At 37.3% G+C, this 23,567-nt stretch overlaps 1 protein-coding gene across 1 annotated transcript in view; it reads left to right on the top strand.

Annotated features, from left to right (window-relative positions):
• The window catches only part of CCDC93 (CCC complex scaffolding subunit CCDC93), a 36,224-nt gene extending 12,657 nt beyond the window's left edge, over window positions 1-23,567 (top strand). Inside the window, exons 7-23 of the mRNA XM_082284694.1 lie at window positions 798-898; window positions 2,008-2,047; window positions 3,487-3,579; window positions 4,075-4,125; window positions 5,130-5,216; window positions 8,501-8,617; window positions 10,061-10,123; window positions 10,298-10,371; window positions 10,920-11,001; window positions 12,118-12,189; window positions 13,286-13,357; window positions 13,621-13,729; window positions 16,243-16,325; window positions 19,388-19,425; window positions 20,331-20,415; window positions 21,077-21,190; window positions 22,379-23,567. Coding sequence (XP_082140820.1) covers window positions 798-898; window positions 2,008-2,047; window positions 3,487-3,579; window positions 4,075-4,125; window positions 5,130-5,216; window positions 8,501-8,617; window positions 10,061-10,123; window positions 10,298-10,371; window positions 10,920-11,001; window positions 12,118-12,189; window positions 13,286-13,357; window positions 13,621-13,729; window positions 16,243-16,325; window positions 19,388-19,425; window positions 20,331-20,415; window positions 21,077-21,190; window positions 22,379-22,432 — 1,335 coding nt within the window. The 3' untranslated portion in view covers window positions 22,433-23,567. The remainder of the gene's footprint in view (window positions 1-797; window positions 899-2,007; window positions 2,048-3,486; window positions 3,580-4,074; window positions 4,126-5,129; window positions 5,217-8,500; window positions 8,618-10,060; window positions 10,124-10,297; window positions 10,372-10,919; window positions 11,002-12,117; window positions 12,190-13,285; window positions 13,358-13,620; window positions 13,730-16,242; window positions 16,326-19,387; window positions 19,426-20,330; window positions 20,416-21,076; window positions 21,191-22,378) is intronic.

The raw sequence follows: 23,567 nt of genomic DNA on the forward strand, positions 1-23,567 counted from the left end.
TCAGGAGAAGCCTGCCAAGGAATATTGTCAATTTTCACTTGTTTGAAATCTCTACTTTGGGATTACATATTTGAAAAAGATGGAAAGCCATTTCGGCTGTGTTATGGTGCAGGAATTGTTTGTTGAAAATAATAGTTTGCACAGTGCAGAAAGTCAGATCAAGCAAGAAATATTCTCCCTTTTGTTTTTAAATTGGAAGCAGCTCTATCAGTACAAAATAGTAACTGTGAGTTCTTGTTTTATTTGATGGGCTGTTGTCCAGATATTGGATTACACTGGGACAGAAGGAGATTAAAGTAATTTTACTACCAAACTTCTTGAGACATTTTTGTTCCTTAAATTATAATAAAATCTGCTTTAATTCCATTGTAACCTGTGATCATTGAGTAAATAATAATTGCATTTAATTAACTAATCAGAGTTTAAAAATAGAATTAACTCACAAAGGAGGTAACATTTCTAGACACTGGCATTAGCCAAATCAATTTAATAGATGTTGAGTGTGTTAATTTTTATTATTCTTTCAAACATGGCAGAGGAGATGGCTGAGACATTGTTCCATGTTAAATAGTAATTTATAATTTTTTTAAACTTAGACAATTTCTGTAGCAAATTGCTTAGAAATCAATTCAGTAAGATCTTACAATGTAATTCCAAAAAGAGAAGGTGAAGGATGTTTATTCAGGTAAGTATATTGAGTTGGAAAGCAAACAGTGTGTATATCACTCTAGATAACAATTCCTCATTTATTTTAGAAAACCCTTTTACAAGCTCTGAATTCATTCACTGTCTTGCAGGAGGTTTACAAACCCCAGAGAAAATACAAACGTCAGACGGGAGCTGAGGAACTGCTGGATGAGGAATCAAAGGTTCATGCTACACTTCTGGAATATGGCAGGTGAAAGGCTTCATTTAGCTCTCTGTGGGTTTTGTAGTGTGTATTACAAGCAGTACAGATAATATTTGGGTTGTGGTAGGGTTTTTCCTACTACTTTAGAATTGAACTATTTCAGATTTACTCCTGTTTGGTTTCCAATCTTGTTTAATTACCCTGTAAATTCTTTGGGGAATGGACAGTCCTCGTATGTGTGAACTGTATTTTGTACAATGGGAGACCAAGTTCAAGTTTTATGCTCCTACTAGGGTATGTTTCTTTGACATACTTGTTCTTTATAAAAATGGCTTAAATTCACGACCCTTCCAGGTAGTGTGTGTCAATCAATATTGGTTTTTTGCAAGCAATCTGATGAAAATTTGGTGAAAAAGGAGCTGCAGTTGCTGTTGCTTCTTTTTCTAGTTCTCATGTAGTTGCTGCATCAGGAGGCTGAATCATGGTTGAATGTTTTGTCTTCTTACTTTTCTGCAAACTTTCATTCAGAAACAAAGTTACAAAGGCTTTCACTTTTCCATTATCTCTGAAAGTCCCTCTGGTTTACTGAGAGCTCTCCAAACATATAAAAAGGAAGTTACAGAGCTTCCATTTCTGGTTTCTATTTCCAGTTTTCTTTTCACAGTTTAGTGGTAAGGACAGCTTGTCTGCTCTCTGAGCTCTTAATACTTAACAAGTGTGGATGACATTTGAATTCCATTTTGTATCTTCAGGGGCTTCTTTTCCCCTAAAGCCATAGATTTTTAGATTTTTTTTTTTTTTTTGTCTCTCTGTTTTGAGTACTTTCCTTTTAACACTGACATGGAGTGTAGTGTAATAACGCAGGAGTAACTTTCGAATGGGAAGAGGGCATTGCTTTTTCCCTTCATGAGCTTTACATGACAGTATTTTATGGAAAGTCGAGATTTGCAAATCTTGATGGAAGGAGTAGATGGATCTGAAATCATTCTGTAAATATGCTCCAGTACCTGCTTATTTAGTTTCCTTGAAACATTTCAAAACTGATTTAGTCCTGGCTCTTGGTGCATATCTTATGTTGAAAACTGATAGAAACTTAATGTATTTGTGAAAGTCATAAACAACAGTATTTTTCCTTCATGTTGCTATTGTTCTTTTAGGAGATACGGATTCAGCAGACAAGCAGGAAAAACAGAACAGGTAAAAAATGTAATAATTTAAAATACTCAAATTGTGGGAAGAGCTGCATTGTTGAAGTGTTAGTTACTGTTAAATCTTAAAAGAAAACAGCAGAATAAACAGCTATAACTTCTGTTATTAACAGATCTTAAAAATGGCTAACTGGAACTAAAAATCTGCATGCTGTGAAAGGTGGAATTGATTACCCTTTTTTAAAGGATTTCCTTCATCTCTGCTCACAGATCACATTTTGCAAACTTTTTTTTTTTTTTGCTTAGAAGAAAGAGAGTTTGGATGTTGTATTTGTTTTGGTTTGATTTTTACTGTTAGGTAATGACATATCTTGTCTCTTTAGTGAGTATTTTTTAACTGAGTGTTCTATGATGTGACCATTTAAGGGTTTTTCTTTTCAAAGAACCATTCAACTTGGTAGGAAATATTGCAGACATTTATTACGAAACAGTTTGTTTAATGTGATAGAGAAAAGTGATACCATGGCATAAATAAATCATTGTTCTTCTTGAAAAGTAATGTCCTTGCTGTGCTTTTGATGATTATGGAATCTTAAAACGTCCTTAAAATGCAGTCTACCTGCAGTTTTATTATTTCAGTGCAGATATTAATTTGGCTACAAGTTTGTATTATAGACAGAGATAATGAAGATAATACATTAAGCATGGTATGGACCCAACAATACATTGAGTAGATTAAAGTGGCTCTTCTTTATTATTTCAATATTCCACATACAAATTTCACATTTAATTTTTTATAAATGGAGATATTTCCCAACCTAAGCATGCCTGTTTTCCCCTCAGATTTTTTTTACTCCCTCAGAGTAGCCACTAGTCATGTTTATAGAGTTCACTTTGTTTCTCCAAAAATTCTGTTGCCTTTGGGATATTGTATATTAGACATTCATCATGATTGTTGTGGAAACTGAATCTCCAGTAAGGCAGAAGTGGACAGTGAAATAGGTTAGTGGTACAGTAGAGTCACCTAGAAATTGAGTCTGGCTGTCCCCAGTTCTCTTTACTTCAGTGGTACGAATTCTTCTAACTGAACCAGGCAGGTTTGCACTTTCTATGTTGTATGTTTGTTACACCAATATTAAGTTGCAAAAATGATTTATGTAAAAAAAAGTTTTCAGTCTTGTCCTGTGTAGTAGGCACCATATTCTTGGTTGTCTCCTGAGATTGGTAGCTCTCAGAAGGCTGTGGAATAAGGAATCTTTGGACCAGATGAGTCCATAGGAAGCCAGAGGCACAGTTGGAGCAGTTGGAATACTTGTGGGAAATCAGGGAGGCTTACATTTGGCATGATTTGAGTGTGAGGATGTTCCAGTAGCTGAAATGTATTCATATAAACAGAACAGCTACCTTCCAGTTTTCTCCTTGATGTTTTTCTTAACACTTTAGAATATTGGAACTAGGTATAATAATGTCTTAATTTTTTTTTAAAAGGCTGAAGATAAAAAAGCAGTGCTACCTCCAGGGCTTGCAGCAGCAGGGAAAGCTGAGCCTTGTGATGAAGATGACCTTCAGGCTGCTGAAGAGGTGAGCCCCAGACACAGTAGGCATGGGAGTTACTAACTACGGGGGAGAGCAGCAATTTTTACTGCCCAGTTGTTCTCCAAAAGAAGGAAAATTTTCATGGTTAGTTGAAGTGAGAGTTGGTTCCCACAGGAGAACAGGGAGCCTGAAATTGACGCACAGAATTAATGTTTGTTGATGTTTAATACCCAAAAACCATTTTTGTTTTTTTTGTTTGTTTGCTTTTTTGTTTTTTAATCTGAGCATTTTTTTAAAAGATTGATTTTTGGTTGACAGTGGGAGCTGAATAATCTGAGTGAATGTTTACTGTGACAAGAAATTTTCCTTAAATTTGGTAACTTTAGCTGCCTCTTCTTTAACTTTCACAGCCTTAGTGCCCCACTACATGTTTTAAAACACATGTTATATGATACTAATTATATGTATGTGTCCCTGACAGAAAAAGGCTAAATAATAAAAGTTAAATTGTTATGTGTGATTCTTCATATTTTGCTCTAGCTTCGCATTAAAACTCTGATGACTGGAATGGCTGCAATGGCAACAGAAGAGGTCAGTAGCATTTAAAACTGATACAGATTTGTTTAAATTATGGTTGATTGTGGTAATTGTTCCTAAAATCAGACTGCTGATTCAGGTCTGAAGTCTTGGAAATGACTGTGTTTAAATTTTCAAAAGGAGAGTGCATAAAAGATGGTTGAATCAGCAAGACAGTAAATTTTACAAGGCTAATTAGTTCATCATTTGCCTTGAAATGATAACAACAATATAAATAAGTGCCTCTTTCAAATGATTTCTACAAGAATTTCAGAGGAAAGATATCACTCTGCAGCTACCCAAGATGCACTATCTTACTTTGTTCATCTTGTGAAGTTATTCAGAGGAATAATCTTCTTACTGAGGAGAGTGGAGGAAAATTTTATGCCTTTCAAGGTGCTTTTCAAAGCTTTGATAAATATTTATAAACAACAGCATTAGTGTCAGACACTGAAAATACTGGATATGTGATACTGGATATGTATCTTCTTAATTCATTGTGTTTAATGATGTAATGGAATTTGTAGTCTGTTCTTTGATTTCTGGGTGAAAGCACTGGGAATAAATTCAGTTGTTAAACATTGTTTCTGTTTATGTTGGAGTCATGAAACAAAAGGTAATAATTAGTCTCAGAGTTGATTTGACATGCTTTCTACTGAAATCCATTGTAGAATTCAGTTCTCTTTGAAAACTGGTTTTATACATGCATGCAGTTTAAAGGTGAATTCTTGCACATGCCTGCATGCTTAGAGTTTTATTACTGCAAATGCAAAATTCAGTATAAAGAATAAAAAATAAGTTTCTGAAATATTAATAAAAATTTGCTAAAAAGATTTTAGTGAGAAATTTCTATCAGCAAAATTATGTTTGGGGAGTGAAATGTTTCCTGGACTTTCCTTATGATTAGAGATTTTTACCCATTGCGCAAATTTCTATTTAAAATTAGATCTTCTTGGAAATTGGCATGTAAAAGTACAGGCAGTTCCAAAACTCCAAGCATTTTCTTGATACAATTGCAGGGCAAACTGACAGCAAGCACAGTTGGCCAGATTGTTGGACTCCAGTCAGATGAGATCAAGCAAATTGTGTCTGAATATGCTGAGAAGGTGAGTGTGTTACCTGAGTGGGTTTAACCATGTGGTGTTTGGTAGCTTGTTAATTTAGGCCTTAAACGGCCAACTTCATTGCCATGATTCTCTTGAAACACACTTTTTAATACATGCTGTGGGTAGCAGCACAGCCAGAATTTATTTTAAAGAGATTTAAACATACACAGGCTTTTGGTGTGACATCCCTGAATAACATTAATGACTAGTTTGGGTTTAAGCACCTGCCTAAAGGCTTTAATGAAGGAAGAAGGGCCTGAGTTTTATCTATTCAAACTACAGGCCTAAATTCTTGATGTGTTTTAAAATGTTCAGTGTTAAACACAGAAATACAGCTCTGTGGGCCTGCTCAGAGAAAAGTCTAGGCCTCCTCCACTCAGATTTCCAGGTGCTTGCACTGGACTCCAGTTCTCAGTCATGCCCTGGGTCTTGAGTTTCATTTCATCAAATCCAAACCTTTGTTGCTTTGAGAATTCAAAACAATTAAATGTGTGTTTGCTCCAGTTACTGTGTTGAACTGTGACTGTTTTTTGCAGTAATGTGAGAAGAAAATCTAGCTTTTCAAGCAATTAATGCATACAGTACATCACTGCCAGATATGAGCTATAGGTTGCTCTTACTTGTCCAATAGTCTTCTCATATTTCTTCCTTTTTGTTGACACATTTGAGGTATGGAGCTTTCCCATTTTGGAGATAAACCCTATAGCTCAACAGCAAATTCTTGGCCTTTCTCTGTTATAAAAGATTGGAAGAACAGAAGCTCAAGGGTCATATTTCAATGTTACATTTCTTCTGTTCTGAGAGAAGGCAGCAGGACCTTGACTATTATAGTAGAACAGTGATTAATACTCTGGAAAGTAAGAACTGATTCAAGTCAAACCAAAAATAGATCACTCTTCAAATCTATTGAATGTGATTAAAAAAAAATAAAATTTCTGTGCACATATGCATGCACAAGGAAAAGAATTAAGGAAGTTATCAAAGAGTTTATTGAAACATTAGCAATGTTTGGATATAATTCTAATAATCTTAGCCCAAGGTAACTATACATAGCCTGAGAAACACAGCAGTGCTTATTTGTCCACCAGAGTCTTAATAGAATCCACAAGCCCAGTGAAGATAGCTGGCAACCCAAATTCTGGGTCTGATGTTGCCATATGCCAGGACCTTTCTTACAAGAGGCATTTTTGCACAAGATCAATGCTTACAGTTTTCTGCATTTGCCCCTCCTCTGCTCCCATGTTAACTTGCTGGGTGAACTGGAGGAAGGATTTCAGTGTTGTCCCTCACCTTCTAAAAATGTTGGCAGAAAATTATTAATGAGTAGCAAATTGATCATCTTTAAACAGAGAGATTAGTGCTCAAATACAGCTTCTTAAACTGTGCTCACGAGGCAACTGCTGTTTCAGTGTAGTGAGAGATCAGGTAACAAAAAGGCCAAAAGCAAAGTGGTAACAAAAAGGCCAAAAGCAATTCTATAATTTGTGCTTGCTTTCTTCTGTGCTGAAAGATGGGTTTTTCTCCACAAGTTGGAACCCACATCCTTGATAACTTTAAAGCTACAGTGTTGTTGCAGAATGGATCCTTAGCCCACAGTGACTGCATGATGCTCACCCCTGTCTTTTTCATTTGCAGACCAGGATTTCTCTGCAGAAACCTCTGTATTGGGGTGATGGTTCTTTCCCATTTTCAAAAAGCAAGCTATAAAATTCACTTCTTGAAATATGATCCTTTTTTATTTAATGCCAAAGCTGTAGTGTATGGATTTTTACTGTTTTTGCAAACATCAGTCTCAGACTGGTTTAGCTCATGTTTCTTTCTCTTGCATTTCCATTTTTCTCCATTTGTATCTTATGCATGTAAAAGGCTAATGTGTGGTGAGAAGGATGAGGCTTTGGAATGTATAACATGATGAAGGAATGTGGTTTGACTAAATAAGGAGAGGAGTAAGTAAGACTGAATGTGTATTTGTTGAGTGGTTCAGGGTTACAGGTGTTGCTTAGAGGCACTTCCAAAAGGAAAGCAAGCCTGTGGATTGATGGGTTAAGATGTCAGGATTGGTCTTTTCTTGCTGTGGATGTAAAAACATAACAAATCATTAAGCTGCTCTTCAATATGAATAACACAGAAAATGGAGAGGAGGAAAACAGGTTTTGCCTCTTATTTTTATTTAAAATTAAGCTGCTTACCCATCTGCCTAGAGTGGAACCAGGAGCAAATATGAGTGAAGAGTTTATCACACTTCTTGTAGCATTTTCTATGATTATGCATTGTAGCAGTTGTCAACATTTGGTAATTATTCAAAAAGCACTTAGTATTGAAATCTTTGACAGGCTATAAATTAGCACTTGAGGTACTTGAAAATTAACTGGTTTTCTAATGAAATATTGGAAAATGGATTAAGTGGAAAAAAGAAGTCTGAGTGCATGAAGAAGATTACCAAAATGGATGGATTTAAGTGTTAAAGTGAGGACTTGCAAAAGGTACAAATAATTTTTAGGCAAATAATCCCTTAGACATCAAGATATTGCTGGTTTTTAATGATTCTTTTGTCTACTGCAAATACACAATTTCTATTATAAATGTTATTTCTGATAAAGAATGTTTCTGTCAGCTTTGCCTTCACAATCCAGAGAGAACCAGAGACTGGATCCAGATTGCTGTCTTCCTTATGTATTTATGAGACACTCTTGGCAATGCATGCTGGATGGAGTAGTTCTCAGAGGCTGGTGTCAATAGTACACCTGCACACACAAAAAACCCTCAGTGGTAAATGTATCTACCACACTGAGTATGGCATTGTCATTCACCATAAAGATGCATCCAAGCTTCTGTTTCAGAATCTAAATACACTATTGTTCAAGGCTTCTGAAAATTCTGGAGCTCCTTACTGGGGTGTGCAACATCTCTGATTCAACAAGTTCAGTGAATATCACGGCTTAATGTGTTTTTTAGTACACTTACGTTTTTTCCATTTAAGAACTCTACCAGATTTAACCATAATGCTGATGCAAAAAAATTGTCTGTCTTCTAGTACACTGTAGCATTTCCATCTGTCCCAGGACACCTGACTTTTTTAGCTTACTTTACTTGTAAATTTTGGAATATAATTCAGTTGTTTAGCTGCTTCCTCATTTTGATGTGAGATGAATCAGTGGTTCATTCTGTTGGACAGGGGAACACAGTTTTTTATAAGGTGTGTCCCACTTTGGTGTTTCTTAAGCTTCTGAAGAAGCAGAAAGCAATGTTGGGAGGTCCAAAAGGCTGTTGTTACTGTTTTTCAGCAATCTGAGCTTTCTGCTGAGGAGCGACCAGAAAGGCTTGGAGCTGCCCAGCAGCACAGAAGGAAGGTGGCATCTCTGAACAAGCAGATTTTGCAAAAAACCAAACTCCTCGAAGAGGTAAGTATTGCATGTGTAATAAAGAAGAAAACATTGATAAAAGTGGTTGATAACAAAGTTTTTGCCATCCAGAAAAGATTTGCAAGCTGTCTTCTGCACCAGCAATTTGTCATGCTGAACGCTGATTTCTCTGAATGTCTTGCTTGCATTGGCCTTGGATTGTGAGAACAGGTTGTGTTCTTGGGGGCAGTTAGCTCAATTAATTTTGGGGAGGACCATGCTATTTGCCATTTTAAAGCTTGAGGGCCCTTTAATTCTGTGCTGCTTGTTTTCAGTACATAACAATCTCAGTGCCGTTTTTATATGGGGAAAAAATGTACTGACAGCTGTATGCCAAATATAATCCTTTTATCACTTCAGTGAAGTAAAAATTTCCTGGCTGAATTTTATTTACCACTTGCCAAAAGCAGCTTTTGAAATCAGTGACAGTCAAGACCCCGCCTTTTAAAAAATGTTTATGGAGTTCTGGCTTCAATACTGCAGTAAATTTTGGCAAGATTTCTCAAAACTAACAGTTCATGTCAGTTTTCATGAGACGCAGACTGCAGAATTAAATTTTTTTCAGCTAGTTGTAATTCAGTCTATTGGCGAATTATTGGTGAAAAATTACGAAAAACAATGAAAAAGCTTTCTTTTTATAAATTCGGCTGTGGAAAGGGAAGAGTAAGAACAATAAGTCACAGCTCTGTGTTGTGAATAGCAAACTAAAGCAGCATGAAAGGAAGTGGAACTGAGTTACATGTGCATTTTTTGTTTGCTCACTTTTGCTCCACTTTTGTAAACCACATCCCATTTTTGTTGCTACTATTTGCAATGTTATCTTAAATCATAAGGAGTTTAAGGAAGGATGTTATTTTAAAGTTAGCCTCTGTAATTTAATTGACAAGGGAAATACCTAATATTTGATTATAATACATATTTTGCTAACTGCCTTCTTAATAGACTTTCCATAGTTACACAAAAGAAAACCATAAAGCACCTTGGTTATTTGGTGTGGAAATGTCTGTGGTTTGGTGCTCTAATGCTTCTGTGCAAGTCTTGAATTGCCATGACTTATCCTGAGAAATATAAAATGGGACTCATTCTTAGCCTGGTGTAAAACTAGGCCAGTACAACCAGGCTAAAAAAGTTTGAGCAATTTAGCAGAGATTCTGTCCAGTAAGTCACCATTCTGTTGGGCTCTATTTTGTAAAAGCTGTTGTTTATTCTGGGACTTAATACATGTAAAAGGTGGTAAGTGTTTGCTGTTAGTAATTAAATATTCAATCAGAATTCTTGCAATCAGATGCAAGAGTAGCTGACAAGAAAAGACAGTGTTTGTTATGCTTGGCCTGCTGTTTGACAGACAACCATTATGAAGAGCTCAAATATTCTCTGTTCTCCATTACAGGTGTAATTAGTGTGAATATAGAATCCAACTCTTTTTTTTCTCTTTCATAACAGTTGCAAGCTAAATGTGCTGATCTTCAGGCAAAATGCACCGAAGCAAAAAAGACATTAACAGAGGTAATCTTTGTATGTTTTAATGTGTGCTGATTGTAGCTGAAACTTCTTTGAGAAATTCTGTGTGTGAAGGGATATATTAAACAGTGAAGGTGTTTGCCAGCTTAACTCACTGTTCTCATGGTGTGGGAAAGTCACTTTATTATTAATCAATTTATTATTAATTGTAACCCTTAGGTTAAGAGTTACAGTGAAAAGCTGGACAAGGAATTGGCAGCCTTAGAGACAATAGAATCCCAAGCAGATTCTAGGTAAGTGTCTTCCTTTGTTACATTTCTGAAAAAAAATGGTTTTAAAATGAATCATTCAGTGTTTCTTGCTTTGTCAAGCTAAACAAATAACTAAAATTTAAAAATCAAATAATTCTCCAGCTTGCTTTTCAAAGACAGGAAAATATTACAATAGAATTCAGTCAGAATGAAAAGTGTCAGTCTGTAGTTCAAAATAATTGTAGGTGTTTAAAACAGAAGAACACTAGACACATTTGACAAGTAGATGAGGCCTTCTTGATTTATTTTGCTCATATTTGAAGCCTTCATCTCACATAAATGAAATAGGAGTCTCTCAAAACTTCCACAATAATGAGGTTAAAACATAGCAAAGCCATCAGAATAGTCAGTGTAATACTGCATCTTTATTTTGACCTTGGCATATCAGTGGTGATACTTGGGGTTTTAATTTACCCAGGTTTTATTATAAATTTATTCAGAACTCAGATTGTTTTAATATATGTTAATTCTCCATCTGTTTAAATTAGAAACTAAAAATCTAACGTGATTTACTGGATCTTCAAATTTAGCATATTACAGAGTCTGCGAGCACTGGTGGCCATGAATGAAAACCTAAAAAGCCAGGAGCAAGAGTTCAAAGCACATTGTAGGGTAAGTTCCAGTGTCTCCTACAAGGATTCATTTAAAACTTGGTAAATAAGCACTTTACTGATTTGTTGTTGTGCTGTGTGTCCCTGTCTGTCATCTGTCCCACACCCCCAGCCTCCAGGTAGCAGTAACTCCAGGTTTATATTGAGTGTTAACACCCCTGGAGCAGGGAGGAGTGAGGAAGGCATCTGAGTCGTGTGGCCTTCCTTAGTACAGGGCAGTTCCCAGACACCACACCTGCCTTGTGCTGGTCAGAGCTGTGGCTCTTGTGGCTCCTCTGCCTCCCATTCCCATTCTGCTAAAATGTAGGTGTGGGGTTGGGCTGTACTGGACACGCACCTGTGCTGTCACAGCCTGAAATGGATCATCTCTCCCTGGATAATGCAGCCAGCAGTGCCCTGAGAGGTGCCCAAGAGGAGGGGTCAGCAAGGCCCCTACCTTTGGAGCAGGCCACTGAAAGAGACGAGAACGAGTTGGAGCTATTGGAGTTTTCAGAGCTTGTTTGAGTTTTACTGCTTAATTGCTGTGTTTGGTGTCCTGCTACTGCTGTGTTTATGGACTGCCCAGAGACTGGATCAGAGAGAAGTGTTTTCATTTCCTTCTATTCAAACAATAGTGGATGGAATTTAATAGAATGAAAAGAAGTAAATACTGTTCTAAGGCCTAGACTGAGTATAGGAACCTTGTTTTCCCATACATACACCTTCGGAAAGCTCGGAAGGATTGCGATGGAAACTTCATTGCAAGGAACTCTAGGTTCATTCATTTCTGCAAATGCCATACATTGCAGTCCCGTGTCACACTGTTGTAACGTTGCTTTGCTTCTTCAGTTTTATTTTCCATGTCACTCATGAGTTGTCTTAGCTGGATCTGGTATATTTGCAAGTAAGAAATAAATCTGTTCCTGTGTTTGATAAAAGCAGACAGTTTAATGTAATGAATATTTATGGCTGCCTTACCCTTAAGCAGGGAATGCTGTTTAATCTTCCAAATTTAAATATAATGTGTATGGTTAGCTCTAAAATTTTGTTAGAAGTGTGTGTGGTCAAGATCCTTCTCTCCCCTGCTAAGAGAATAGGTCTCAGTTAAAAGAAACATCAATTTGTGTTTGTTTTAAAGGAAGAAATGGAGAGACTACAACAAAACATTGAGAATTTGAAAGCTGAAGCAGCAGAAAATGGGGAGGAACAGGTAATAGCAAATGTCTAAGTTTTATTTTCAATTTGTGTTTTGAAATGTTGGTTTGGGTCCTTCTGACTTTTGGGACATTCTTATAAGCAGTAAAGTATCTGCTGGAATATCTGAAAAGCTCTGTAAAGCCACAGTTCAGGCTGATATCATAGAAATACAGGAGTCTGAAAGCAGCTGCAGCTTTCTCTGTTATTCTTGCAGAATCCATGGGGCTCTGCTCATAGATGCTTTTGTGCCTTTTACTCCTTTCTTTGTAGTACCAGAGGAGAATCTCTGGGTGTTGTGCTAAGAGCTGTGCATACCTCTGACAGAAACAGAAACAGGTCCTCCTCAGAAAGGATGTCTGCTTTGGTTGGTTTTTTCCCTTAGAAGTGGGGTTATCTGAAGGACGAAAGCACGAGCTTTCAGTGGCTTGGTGCACTGCATGCAGTGAGCAGCTGTCAGAAGTTAGGCTTTAACACAAGTGCATCCAGACTGATGGCAATGAATAATGAATGAACAGAAAAGGAAAAGCTTCAATGACTTTATTTTCAGTGGGTAAACATTTGATGCATTCACGCCTCTGGAACAAGGCAGATTACAACTTCCATGATGCTGCCATCCTCCTCAACACAGCATGAAAAAATTAAAATGTAAATCTAAATCTTAAATTTTTTAGCAGGAAAAAGTTACCTTGAAGTCCACACTGCAGGAAATCTAGAATACATGTCAGAGGGTTTATGTTCTGTCTGGTGCCGTGTTTATTCTTAATCCCACCGCTGAATCAAAGTATAAACACAGACAAGAGATACTGATAATCTTTGGATCTGTATCTTCATTTAAAATGTGACTGTTATACTGTATAAAATGCAAAAGCTATTGATAACTCTTAAAAACTAAAATATCAAAAGTTAAAAGCTATCTAAATGCACTTGTTTACAGTAAATGATGTCAGGCTTTTAATACAGATCATGAATTATTATTAAAAAAACCCTAAACAACAAATGGTGATGTTATTGTGGGAGCCAAAGACAGACAAACCCAGTCTGCCCATTTTTGCACTGCAGCTCTCATATGCTACTGTAATACACAACTGTTTTGGGTTCTCAACTTCCAGGAGCCAAATAAGGTTATAGAACAGCAGTACAAAGCTGAGAAAGAGAAACTGCAAAAGATCCGCCTGCTACTGGTGAGTAACTCTTTGGGTACTTGTACAAAATAGTTGATGTTTGTCTTATCTTGTAACTTCTAATACTTCATTATGTTGTTCTAATTTTAACAAGTGTTTCTGCCAGAAATCAATTGCAAAAAAAAAAAAATTGATCCTCAGCCAATGCTTTTTGTTTTTAAAATCAATTATTTAATAACAAAGTATTGCTGGGGGGGCTTCATCCATTTTAAGAAGAGAACAAGAAGAGGCTTTCTTTTCTCCCCTCCTAACTTTCTATTCAGGCACGAAGAAACAGAGAAATAGCCATTTTACAACGCAAGATTGATGAAGTACCCAGCCGAGCTGAGCTCACACAGTATCAGAAGAGATTTATTGAACTTTACAGTCAGGGTATGTATATCAAGCAGGAGCATCCTGCTGAAGGCTAAAGCCCTGAAAGGAGGGCAATTGCATTTTAAGCATATGGCATGTAACAACAGAACTTACTGATTTGGTGGTATTTTAAAGGTCTTTGGTACTTACGTTACACATCATATTTTTGAGGTTTTATAAGCTGGGCTTTAAGAATTTTCCCAGGGGTGAAACTCAATGTACAAGATCTCTGGACTAAATTTTGTCTGCAACAGGTTCTATCATTTAGGTTAATGACCAGTGTGTTTTGAAAGTCCTTAATTTACCATTTACAAATGAGGTTGCTGTGAGTTTGAGTTGTGTTTAATTAATTTGCCTTGCCATTAGATTGCTTCTATTGTTTCCACTGACATGACATAACTGGTTCTGAACCAAACTATGTCAAGAACTACAAGCAATCTCTTGAAGGGATTGGTTTCTTTCATTTTTTATTAACACAATCTTGAAATAACTTGGTAGGAGCAGAATACAAATTGTCTTTAGCTGTTATGGTCAGAAATTATAAAATTGGAAAACATTTCAAAGTTGTTCCCTTAAACTTATAACAGACCAGTATGCTTACTGGTGTATATTTAACTAGCTTGTGTATTACAGTAAGAAAACCTAGCTAATGATTCAGAGATATTCTGCATTTATTAAATATGTGTGTGAACCAAGCTCTGGAAGGGTGAGCAGTTCCAAACTGGTTATCTGAGTGTGATCCAAATCCCTTGCCCTGCTGGGGCATCTCCAGTGGCACAGTCCTGTGCTGTCCCTCCACATGTGTTGTCTCACTCATGGAACAGATGTGAGTACAAATGCAATACTTCTTCCCCCCTCTTTGCTGTGCCATGCAGTTTTTTTAATCAAGTCCAACTATAAAGAACTTTGTTGTTTTGCATTCAGTTTTCTGCAGATTCCCTGTCATGTCTAATTCAAAGTCTCTGGTCAGAGCTACCTGCTCAGAAGATGGAGCTTCATTTATATCTGAAGTACAGAGAGACTGGGATCAAAGAGACTTGTGCAGCTTTGGGTGTAGATTTAAGATGCTTTGAATTTTATGGGGCTTTGTTTTCTAGAGTACAAAGTGTGAGTAGTATCTCAGGATAACACACTGCTCAGTCGTGGTTGCAAGCCTGCATTCTAAGCTAAGCTTCTAGAGAAATGAGCTGGAAATCTCTGGCCAGTTTTTCTGTGATTTGTGGTATTTTTGGAGGTTTTTAGAGGCTTTTCATTTAGCCAGGTTCCGGTGACCTTCAGTTGCCAAAATGTGGTTTTTTTTGAACTTTGATTCAAGGGCTGTTAGACAAGACAGTTTTCAGGGATAACTTCCAATCTTAGTGATTTTGTGGGTTTTGTACCAGAATGTTTTTCAGTTACAATATTCAGCGCTTTGTTTTTGACCTAACTGAACATCTTCCACTGAAAACATTGAAGAGAATCAATGAGCCAGTTGGTTCCTTCTTCCTCTTCTCCCTTTGTCTGTCATACCCTGCATGGGTTCTGGTGTGTGCCCACAAGGCTCCATAGGCTGGCACAATTTCCAACACAGTGGAAATGTTGAAAGGTTTTCTGAATTACGTGGAATCCTCTCATGAAAGACTTGTGACTGCTAGAGCTGCTGGAAGAACAGAAAGAGTTGCATGAAGGAAATGGTTTAGGAAAGGCCTCTTTTTCATTTGCCAGCAGTTCTGCAAATCCCAGACTAATGAGCATGATTTCACTGAGGTTTATCATTTTTAACCCATGCATTTTTTCCAGGTTCTGGTTTCTAGCCAGAATGACTTTTGCTGCCTGTTGAACTCTTTCCTTGGGAATCACAAATATCCTGGGTTTCCTTAGGCATTGAAGAACTAAAGACTAAAGGAACACTCAGCAGATTTGAGTATGATCTTGTAGGCCCAAAGGGAAGGCATGTCTGAGCCTTACCTTCCCAGCTGAGCTCTGACCAACATCTGCTGTAACCACCTAAACCAGAAAGTATTATTTAATTCTATCCCCACACATAGATTATAAGGAGATAAAACACTTTAAAACAGCAAAAGCTTTGTTGGGCATCTTGCACATGTGCAGTTTGAAACACACCAGCCTAATGCACTTTTTTCCACACAGTGCTACCAGATTATCTGCTCTTCCCTGTCCCTGCCGAGCCTGTGCCCCTCCAGCACCACGGGCAAGGCCACTGTGAGCAGCACAGCTGCCTGTGTGATTGTCAGGGTAAAGCTGGGGAAGGAAGCATGAAAGGCAGCTGATGGTGCCAACATGTGTTGGCATAAAGGGCTGTCAGCAGTTGGGACTTAATTTAGACACTGAGCTGTGTAGTTCTTACAAGAGATGATAGCTGGAAACCCTGCTGAGACATGCTCTGGAAGGAGGTTCCCTCTGCATGGACATTAATGAGTGTTCCATTATTGATAGTGGAAAGTATGTTATATAAAGCCTATGAAGTATTTTTACAGATTCCATTTTACCTCATGTTCTTTTATTATTCTACCCCCTTTTTTTGTTTGCAGTCTCAGCAACTCACAAAGAAACGAAGCAATTTTTTACCCTTTATAATACACTGGATGATAAGAAAGTATATTTGGAAAAGGAGGTAAGAAAATGTTATTACTGTTTTTGAAGTATTCAGTCTGTGGGGAAGGAAATAAAAAGTTTTTGCTTGGCTTTCACCATATTCAGTCCTGTCAGAGCAGAGCTACTGGTCTTTGTAAATAAAAATGGAACAACTGATTCATAAGAATATTTCTAATCTTGGAGGGGAAATGGTCTGTGTTGTAAAAGAATTGCTGTTAGTAAAGCATGTTTAAACCACTCGCTGTGCGCTCAAAACATGAGCAGCATCTGATCAGCAAATATCTCTGCCCTAATGTCACAGCACCAAATTACCCTTTTTTCTCTTTTTAGTCAAAACTTTTTATTTTGAACCCAGACTACAGTCAGTAACTGGAGTGCAAATTCCAGCTGCTGTCAGAAACATCAGAGTTAGGTCTCAGGGTCTGAGCTGCCTACACTTAAGTTGCTGGTGATTTTACTGGGTCAGAGGAGTAGTTTTCGTGAAAGCAATTTGGTTTTTTCCCCTCCTCTCTCCCATTTATGTAGAGTTCGGCTCTTTCCTGGGCATAAGTGAGTGATTTCAGTTTTCTTTTTTTTGCAGTGACAAATGTCTGATTTCAGTAAAGATGGAGAAATAGGAGGAAATAAGAGTAGATAAAAATTATGACTTTACTTTTAAAATATAAATGTTTTGATACCTCAGGTTTCGCTGTTTATTCTAATAAAATAAGAACATATTAGTGAGTATTGCTTTACTTAGATGTATTTGTTTAGTTTGTGAGACAAGCAGTGGTCAGATTCCTGATGATATAAAGATACTTTTCAGTGTCCTTTCACATCCTGTTTTGGAGATCATGAGCAACCATTTCCTTCCCTTAAGCAGCTGATACTAATCCATGTTAGGTAGTTTTCATTTTTTCCATTCAGAAAAATCATATACCAGATTTTAAAAAGCTGCATTAAGTAGAAGCTATAGAATTTGTATTACTTTAATTTCTCCCCTACATTAGAGTTTAATACAGATTTATTTATTTGGGTTTTTTAATTTTAATTTTGGTTTGGTTTTTTTTTTTGAGGGGAAATCTGAAAATTAAAAAAGCATACAGAGATTCTTTTTGAAATGGAGACATAAAAAGCAGGTTAGAGAGAATACAGAAACAGAATATAGAGCAGATTTATTTCACTGTTGTATAGAATGGGAGTACTCTTGCCAAAAGAATTCCATGCCTTTTGGGGGTTCACAGAGGGAATTCCGAATGTCTTCTGATGCCATCTTAACTTCGTTAAATGTATAATGTCATTGAGACTTCCTTGAGATGCATTTCATATTAGAACCAAGGTTTCAGCAAGTAAATATTTTCTAACAGTGTATAAAAAAATGTCTTTGGCATCTGTGCCTCACAGAGATTTCTGGAATATATTGCACTTTTGTCTTGTTCCTTGTATTTGGGGGGGGGGTCCCCTTTTTCCTCCCCAAACCAGCCCTTTTGTAAAACACACTGAGCATCACTGCTTTAAAACAACAATAGTAAGAATTGTTGTACAGTTGAATTTTGGCCATGAAGGTTTTAGTTCTGACATGAAAGGTCACTGTGATCATCGTTCATATTTTAATCATAGTTTGAGAAAGATCCATTTTTAAAATACTTTTAAACTCATTTTTTCATAATGTCTTTCAATTTTGGGGTGTGCACGCTGATTTCACTGTAGTGTAACACATCCACACTCTTCCTATGCAGTTGTTGTGCAGCACTGCTGTGCAGGAACGTTATCCCTGGCTTGCATGTTTTGTGGTATAAATTGTAATTATGTTCTCAAGCACAGGCTTAGTGGAAGTATCTTGAGGCAGGGATATGGACGTGGCAAATATTGATAAGTAATGCAATAATTTCACTGCTGTAAATAACAGGAATTCTTAAGCATCTTGGCTTCTTGGGAGTCTGTTCAGAATTTGTTTGAATTTTCCAAGGGAAGGTCAGGAACACCTGCAGATTCTGCCATGCCTGGTTATTGCCATCTCATTTAGGTGGAAGATTTTATATTTGGGAGAGACGAGTTCAGCTTTGTGTGGCAGGTGATTCTGCTTGCAACCCTTGGGTTTGTTTAGTGCAGAACTCTTCAAATACTCATCAAAAGCAAAAGCTGCTTGGAAGCCTTAACCACAGGAGATTTGCAACATGTATTCAAAGCTGAGAGAAAGGATTGCATTAATTGCCAGTTGTTGCATTTTAATGCTCTCAACAATATGTAAAAAACAAAAAAAACCACAGGCAGGTACATAGGATGTATTCCATATAGTTTAATTAGTAAGGGGAATTTATACAAGCAGCAAAGTATTCCTGAGATGCTGTTATAAATGTCTATTTTTGTCTTGATTCTGTGCAATGCTCCTGTTTTGTAAGAGAAGCCAAACCTCTGAAATGCCATTCTATACTTTTTATGAGTGCATCTTTTAGCATCCAGTAAAATACACATAAGCCAAGTGAGCAATGATGCATGGCTGGTAGGAAACCTGTAAACCTCATCTGCACAGTGAAAGCAGTGCAGGAATTCATCTGCTGCTCCTGCACTGCTTGGAGAGTCTTCAGAGGCTTGTGTGGAAGTAGTTCTTCAGAATACGTTCAGTGGTTCCCATCTCAGAGGCAAAAGTGGCTTCTTTCCTGTATATTTGTGATGTGCTTGTGCACAGTCACTGTTCAGCACTGGACCAGCGTCTGCAAGGTGCTTTTATGTCAAGTTTCAGCACACACTGAACATGTGTACAGGCCACTTTACCTTACTGCTTTCGTTTGGGAAGGCAGCATGCTGGAAGATTCTCAGTGGTATAATTAAGTGCCAGTAAAATGTCAAGTCTCTGTTGTGGTCCAACATTTACTTCTGCTTTCTGTGATTCCACCAGTGGGATAGATTTTACTAAATCAAAAGGATTGGGGTTTAGCTTCTGAAAGAAAACTCATGGAGATTTTTGTACATCTGTCTGCTTTTGAGGGTATTATCTATATAGTCATTTTTTTTAAACTAAAATTCATCTTATTGTCTCTGAAAATTCATATCAGAAAAGACAAATGTATATTTTCTTCATTTTTTTTTTCTAACTCACAGGTTAACTTACTGAATTCTATCCATGACAACTTCCACCAGTAAGTTATGGGTTTTATCTCTTAATAGTTGCAAAGAATAGTTGATTGGACAAATGGGAGTGGGCATCAGTTACAGAGACTAAAAATTTCTTAGAAGATTTTATAGTCATAAGCTGATTTATAGAATAGTTTATTAACTCTGTTTAAGCCAGTTTGGGGAATCACAGACTTGGAATTACATAACTTTATAGCCAACATATGTTTTTAATATCTGACTGTTTAGATGTGGAAATTCAGTCATAATTTTCCTGGAATTAATTAAAATATTTTCCTCCTTTTTTTGTTGTGGTTATTACATTATGTACAAAACATTAGACAGGGACATATTTCAGACATGTTTATTATAAACTGCCTCTGTATTTGAAGATTTTGATACAGTGTGCAGTCTTTAGGTAAAATCATGGTTCCCTTGGAAATTCATGGTCAAATACCTGTCTGTGATGCAGCCAGTTTTTATTTTTCTCTAATGATTTTGAGGTCTAAAATGATTTCTAGGCTTTCCCTATTACAGTGTGAAATTACTTTGTACAATATTTGGTGTTCTCCTAGACCTCTAGTCACCTTCTTAGCATTCACAACAGAGGCTTTTCTTTAAAAATAATGCTTTTATTTAGTTATTAGTAATTGATTCCTGTACAGCACATGAGAGCAAGGAACAGACTTGAGCTGACAGGGAGAACACTTGCGATGAGCTCTGAGTCTGAGCTCTCTCTGTTCCCATCTCTTTGGTAGCTCACACCAGCTGAAGAGCTGCACTGTCACTGGTACCAGTGATTAAAAGGATGAATTTTTACACAGAACACTAAGCAATGAGGGCTGCTGGACATGGGTAGATGTGCAAGACAGCTGCAGCTGAGACACAGTGTCCCACATCCCTGTCAGGTGTTCCATTTTCTCCTTTCCAGAGCCATGGCATCGTCTGGATCTCGGGAGCAGTTTTTGCGGCAGATGGAGCAGATTGTAGAAGGCATCAAACAGAATCGAATGAAGGTCTGATACTCCTCTCACTTTCTTTGCTAGAACCTGGGAATTATCTCAGCAAAGCCTCTTGGAAATAATTGTGCATAGAAAGATCTGTTACATGAGGTGCAAATTAGGCGCGCAACTAACAAGTATTAATTCTTTTCACATCTGTCAGAACCTTCTCACCACCAAATGTCAATGCATAGAGTATGACAGAGGTGTTCTAACAGCTCTGTCCTGACAGGAATCTTATACCCCTTACCCTCATTACTGGCAGTGCAGTGATTTAAATGCTTCAGACAGCTGAATGCTGCTGAAGTCAGTGAGAACTCTTCCATTTGCACTGCGTGGGTGCAGTCAGACCTGCACCTCAGGCATGTTTTTTCAGACAGCTGGAGCTGGCTGAAGGTGCTTTCTGCTGCTGAAGAGGGTCAGCAGCACCTCAGAGTCCCAACCATCAGGTGCCCTTGTCCCAGTTGCACCTATAATGCCACTGGAACTGAGACTTCAGCATTAGGCTCTTAATTTTCAAGAGCTAACCTCAATGTTCATTGCATTTCAAGCACAAGCCAGGAGTATGTTTATGTAGCATGTGTCTCCCCTTGTGTGCTATAGATAGTTGTTCCTCGTGCAGTATGTCCGTGTGTCTGTGTGTATTCCATCTCTTATCCTTCCTGCATACCAACAGATGGAAAAGAAGAAGCAAGAAAACAAAATGAGAAGAGACCAGTTGAATGATGAATACCTAGAGCTTCTAGAGAAACAGAGGCTTTACTTCAAAACAGTGAAAGAATTTAAAGAGGTAAGAACACTTTTGCTATGTAAACTGTCAAGTGTTCAGTGACCCATTTTGACTTGACTTGTACATTAATATATGCACAAGATTTCCTGATATGATGCTTATCACACCATGTTCATCATGCATCTTGGTCGTTTTCTCCATGTGACTCTTGGATTCTGAATCTGATTCTGGGAATTCTTCTTTCACTGCTAGATTGGCATCTCTGCATGTTACAGGGAGCGGTTATCAAGCAAGCTGTGTATTTAGGTTTTCAAGTGGAGTCTCTTGAAGATCTGTGAGCAGTTAGGTATTGGAGCAAACAGGAGTGTGGAAATGTGTGTGAATAAGGAGGAAATGCAGAGTCTTGGTTGTTAATCTTCAGGAACCAGCCTTGTTGCCTAATGACTGTGAAAGCACTGTACAACACTTCATTGATTTAGCCTTTCCCTAGCTTTTAATCATCACGTGCTTCTGTTAATTGCTGTCTCCATGAGAATGAATGAATGAAAAGGAATGCTGCAGGCAAAGTTGTCATTTGGCTTCATATGTTTGAGGAAAAACATCTTTGTGTAATTATTCCTGCTTTGTTCTGAGACAGTTCCTTCCTGCTTCAGACAGTGTACCCTTGCAGAGTGACAGGGGCTGTTCAGCTACTTGTCTGACATACAGAATTTTACATCCTACTTGCAGAATTTACGTGGATTTATTTTTAGGTTTTTTTACCCATTTTTCTTCCATTGCCATGTGAGGGAATTTCTATTCAACCCTGCTACCCTTAAAATAAGTCATGGTTGTGGTACTGAACCCAGGTGTTCTTATGTAAATATATTTCCTGACCTAGAGTTGTTCCCTGAGCACTGACTCTTTTGCAAACTGTCCTGTGACATTCAGATCACCTACAAGTAATCTCCATTTCAGATTTATTCTATTCATAAGTTAAAAGCTGGGTTTGCTTTAGCTACATGTAACAATTTCAGATGAGTGATCAAGCAGTGTTCCTTCTGGCTTGCATGTCATAAAGTTTAATGAATATTGCCACTGGAACAACATTATGGATGAATCATAATTATCTTCAACTCATCACCTGCTCCAGGCTGCTTTGGATTTTGTAGATGTTTCAAAATGAAAGGGTTTGGATCTGTTGATGTGGAGATACAGGAAGCAGAGTTAAGAGCAATTCCTCCTTACGTGTTTGCTCCCTGTTAACAGGAATGCCGTAAGAACGAAATGCTGCTGTCCAAGCTGAAAGCCAGTTCTTCCTGAAGAACTCCAGCTGGGGAAATTTATAGAAGATTGTTCAGTCCATTGAATCTCTTTTGTGAGGTGACAGTTATAACTGCAATGTAGATGTATATATACAGATATATATAAAAAATATATATACACAAAGCTGTAAAAGTCTGTTTTTTCCAGTATGTGTTCAGTTTACATTCCCTCATCACATGGCTGTATTATTCATTATTGCCTCCACTACACAGTAAAGAGTTAACACAGTACAGCAAAACAGAAATACTGTCTAATTTTATTTATCTGGGTTTGTTTGGGTTGTTTTTTTTTTTCCCTACCGTAAGGATAGTGGGAATGTTTGTTTATTTGGGTTTTAACACTGAATTAGGTGAAGATTCTGGTATAAGTTTACATGTACTGTGTAGTACGTCCACCATCCCACAGGATGAGCACTGCAGAATGCAGTAGTTTGTTAACTTCAGCCCAAAAAAACCCCACAGAATGAGAATCTTCAAACTCACCTCACCCGCTAATAACTTCACATTATTTTAACTTACACTCTAGCCATAGATAGGACTCCAAAGGATAACAATTAATTTCTAATGGTTAAGAAAATGAAAACTTACCTTGGATAATTCCTGGTGTAAAATTATAGATCTATATTTTTATAAAGTCTAGCTGTTGTATAAATTTCTTTGAAATTTCATTTTTATATATAGAGAGTGTGCTTGTTAAATTAATAGCTCCAGGAAAAAACACCTTAATACTAGGACCACCATGTTATCCCTGGCTGGGATGAAAATCAAAGTCTGTCACCTGTAATATGGGAAGATAAAGACTGAGACATTCTGCTCTAATGAACTGATGCTCACCTTTGAAGGCAACAACCTACTTACCCTGCTGAAGATTTGCTCTTGAAAGTTCAGAAACTTTGTGGGACACTTTCTGAAACATTTTTTGTATCTGTATATACAGTATTTTATAATTCAAACAGTTGCTTTTTGTACTTAACACCAGGATTTTGGACTGACTTCTTAATGTACATGACATCTTCAGGAGAAGAAAATCCATGTTCCTTTTTCCCACTGACACTGATGACAGTGCTGTTCAATTACTTTCTATGGCAGTGAATATAAAATAAAGAATGTTTGGAATCCAGTCACATTCTGCT

Source organism: Coloeus monedula (genome assembly GCF_965178545.1).
Source record: "Coloeus monedula genome assembly, chromosome: 7".
Lineage (NCBI taxonomy): Eukaryota > Metazoa > Chordata > Aves > Passeriformes > Corvidae > Coloeus > Coloeus monedula.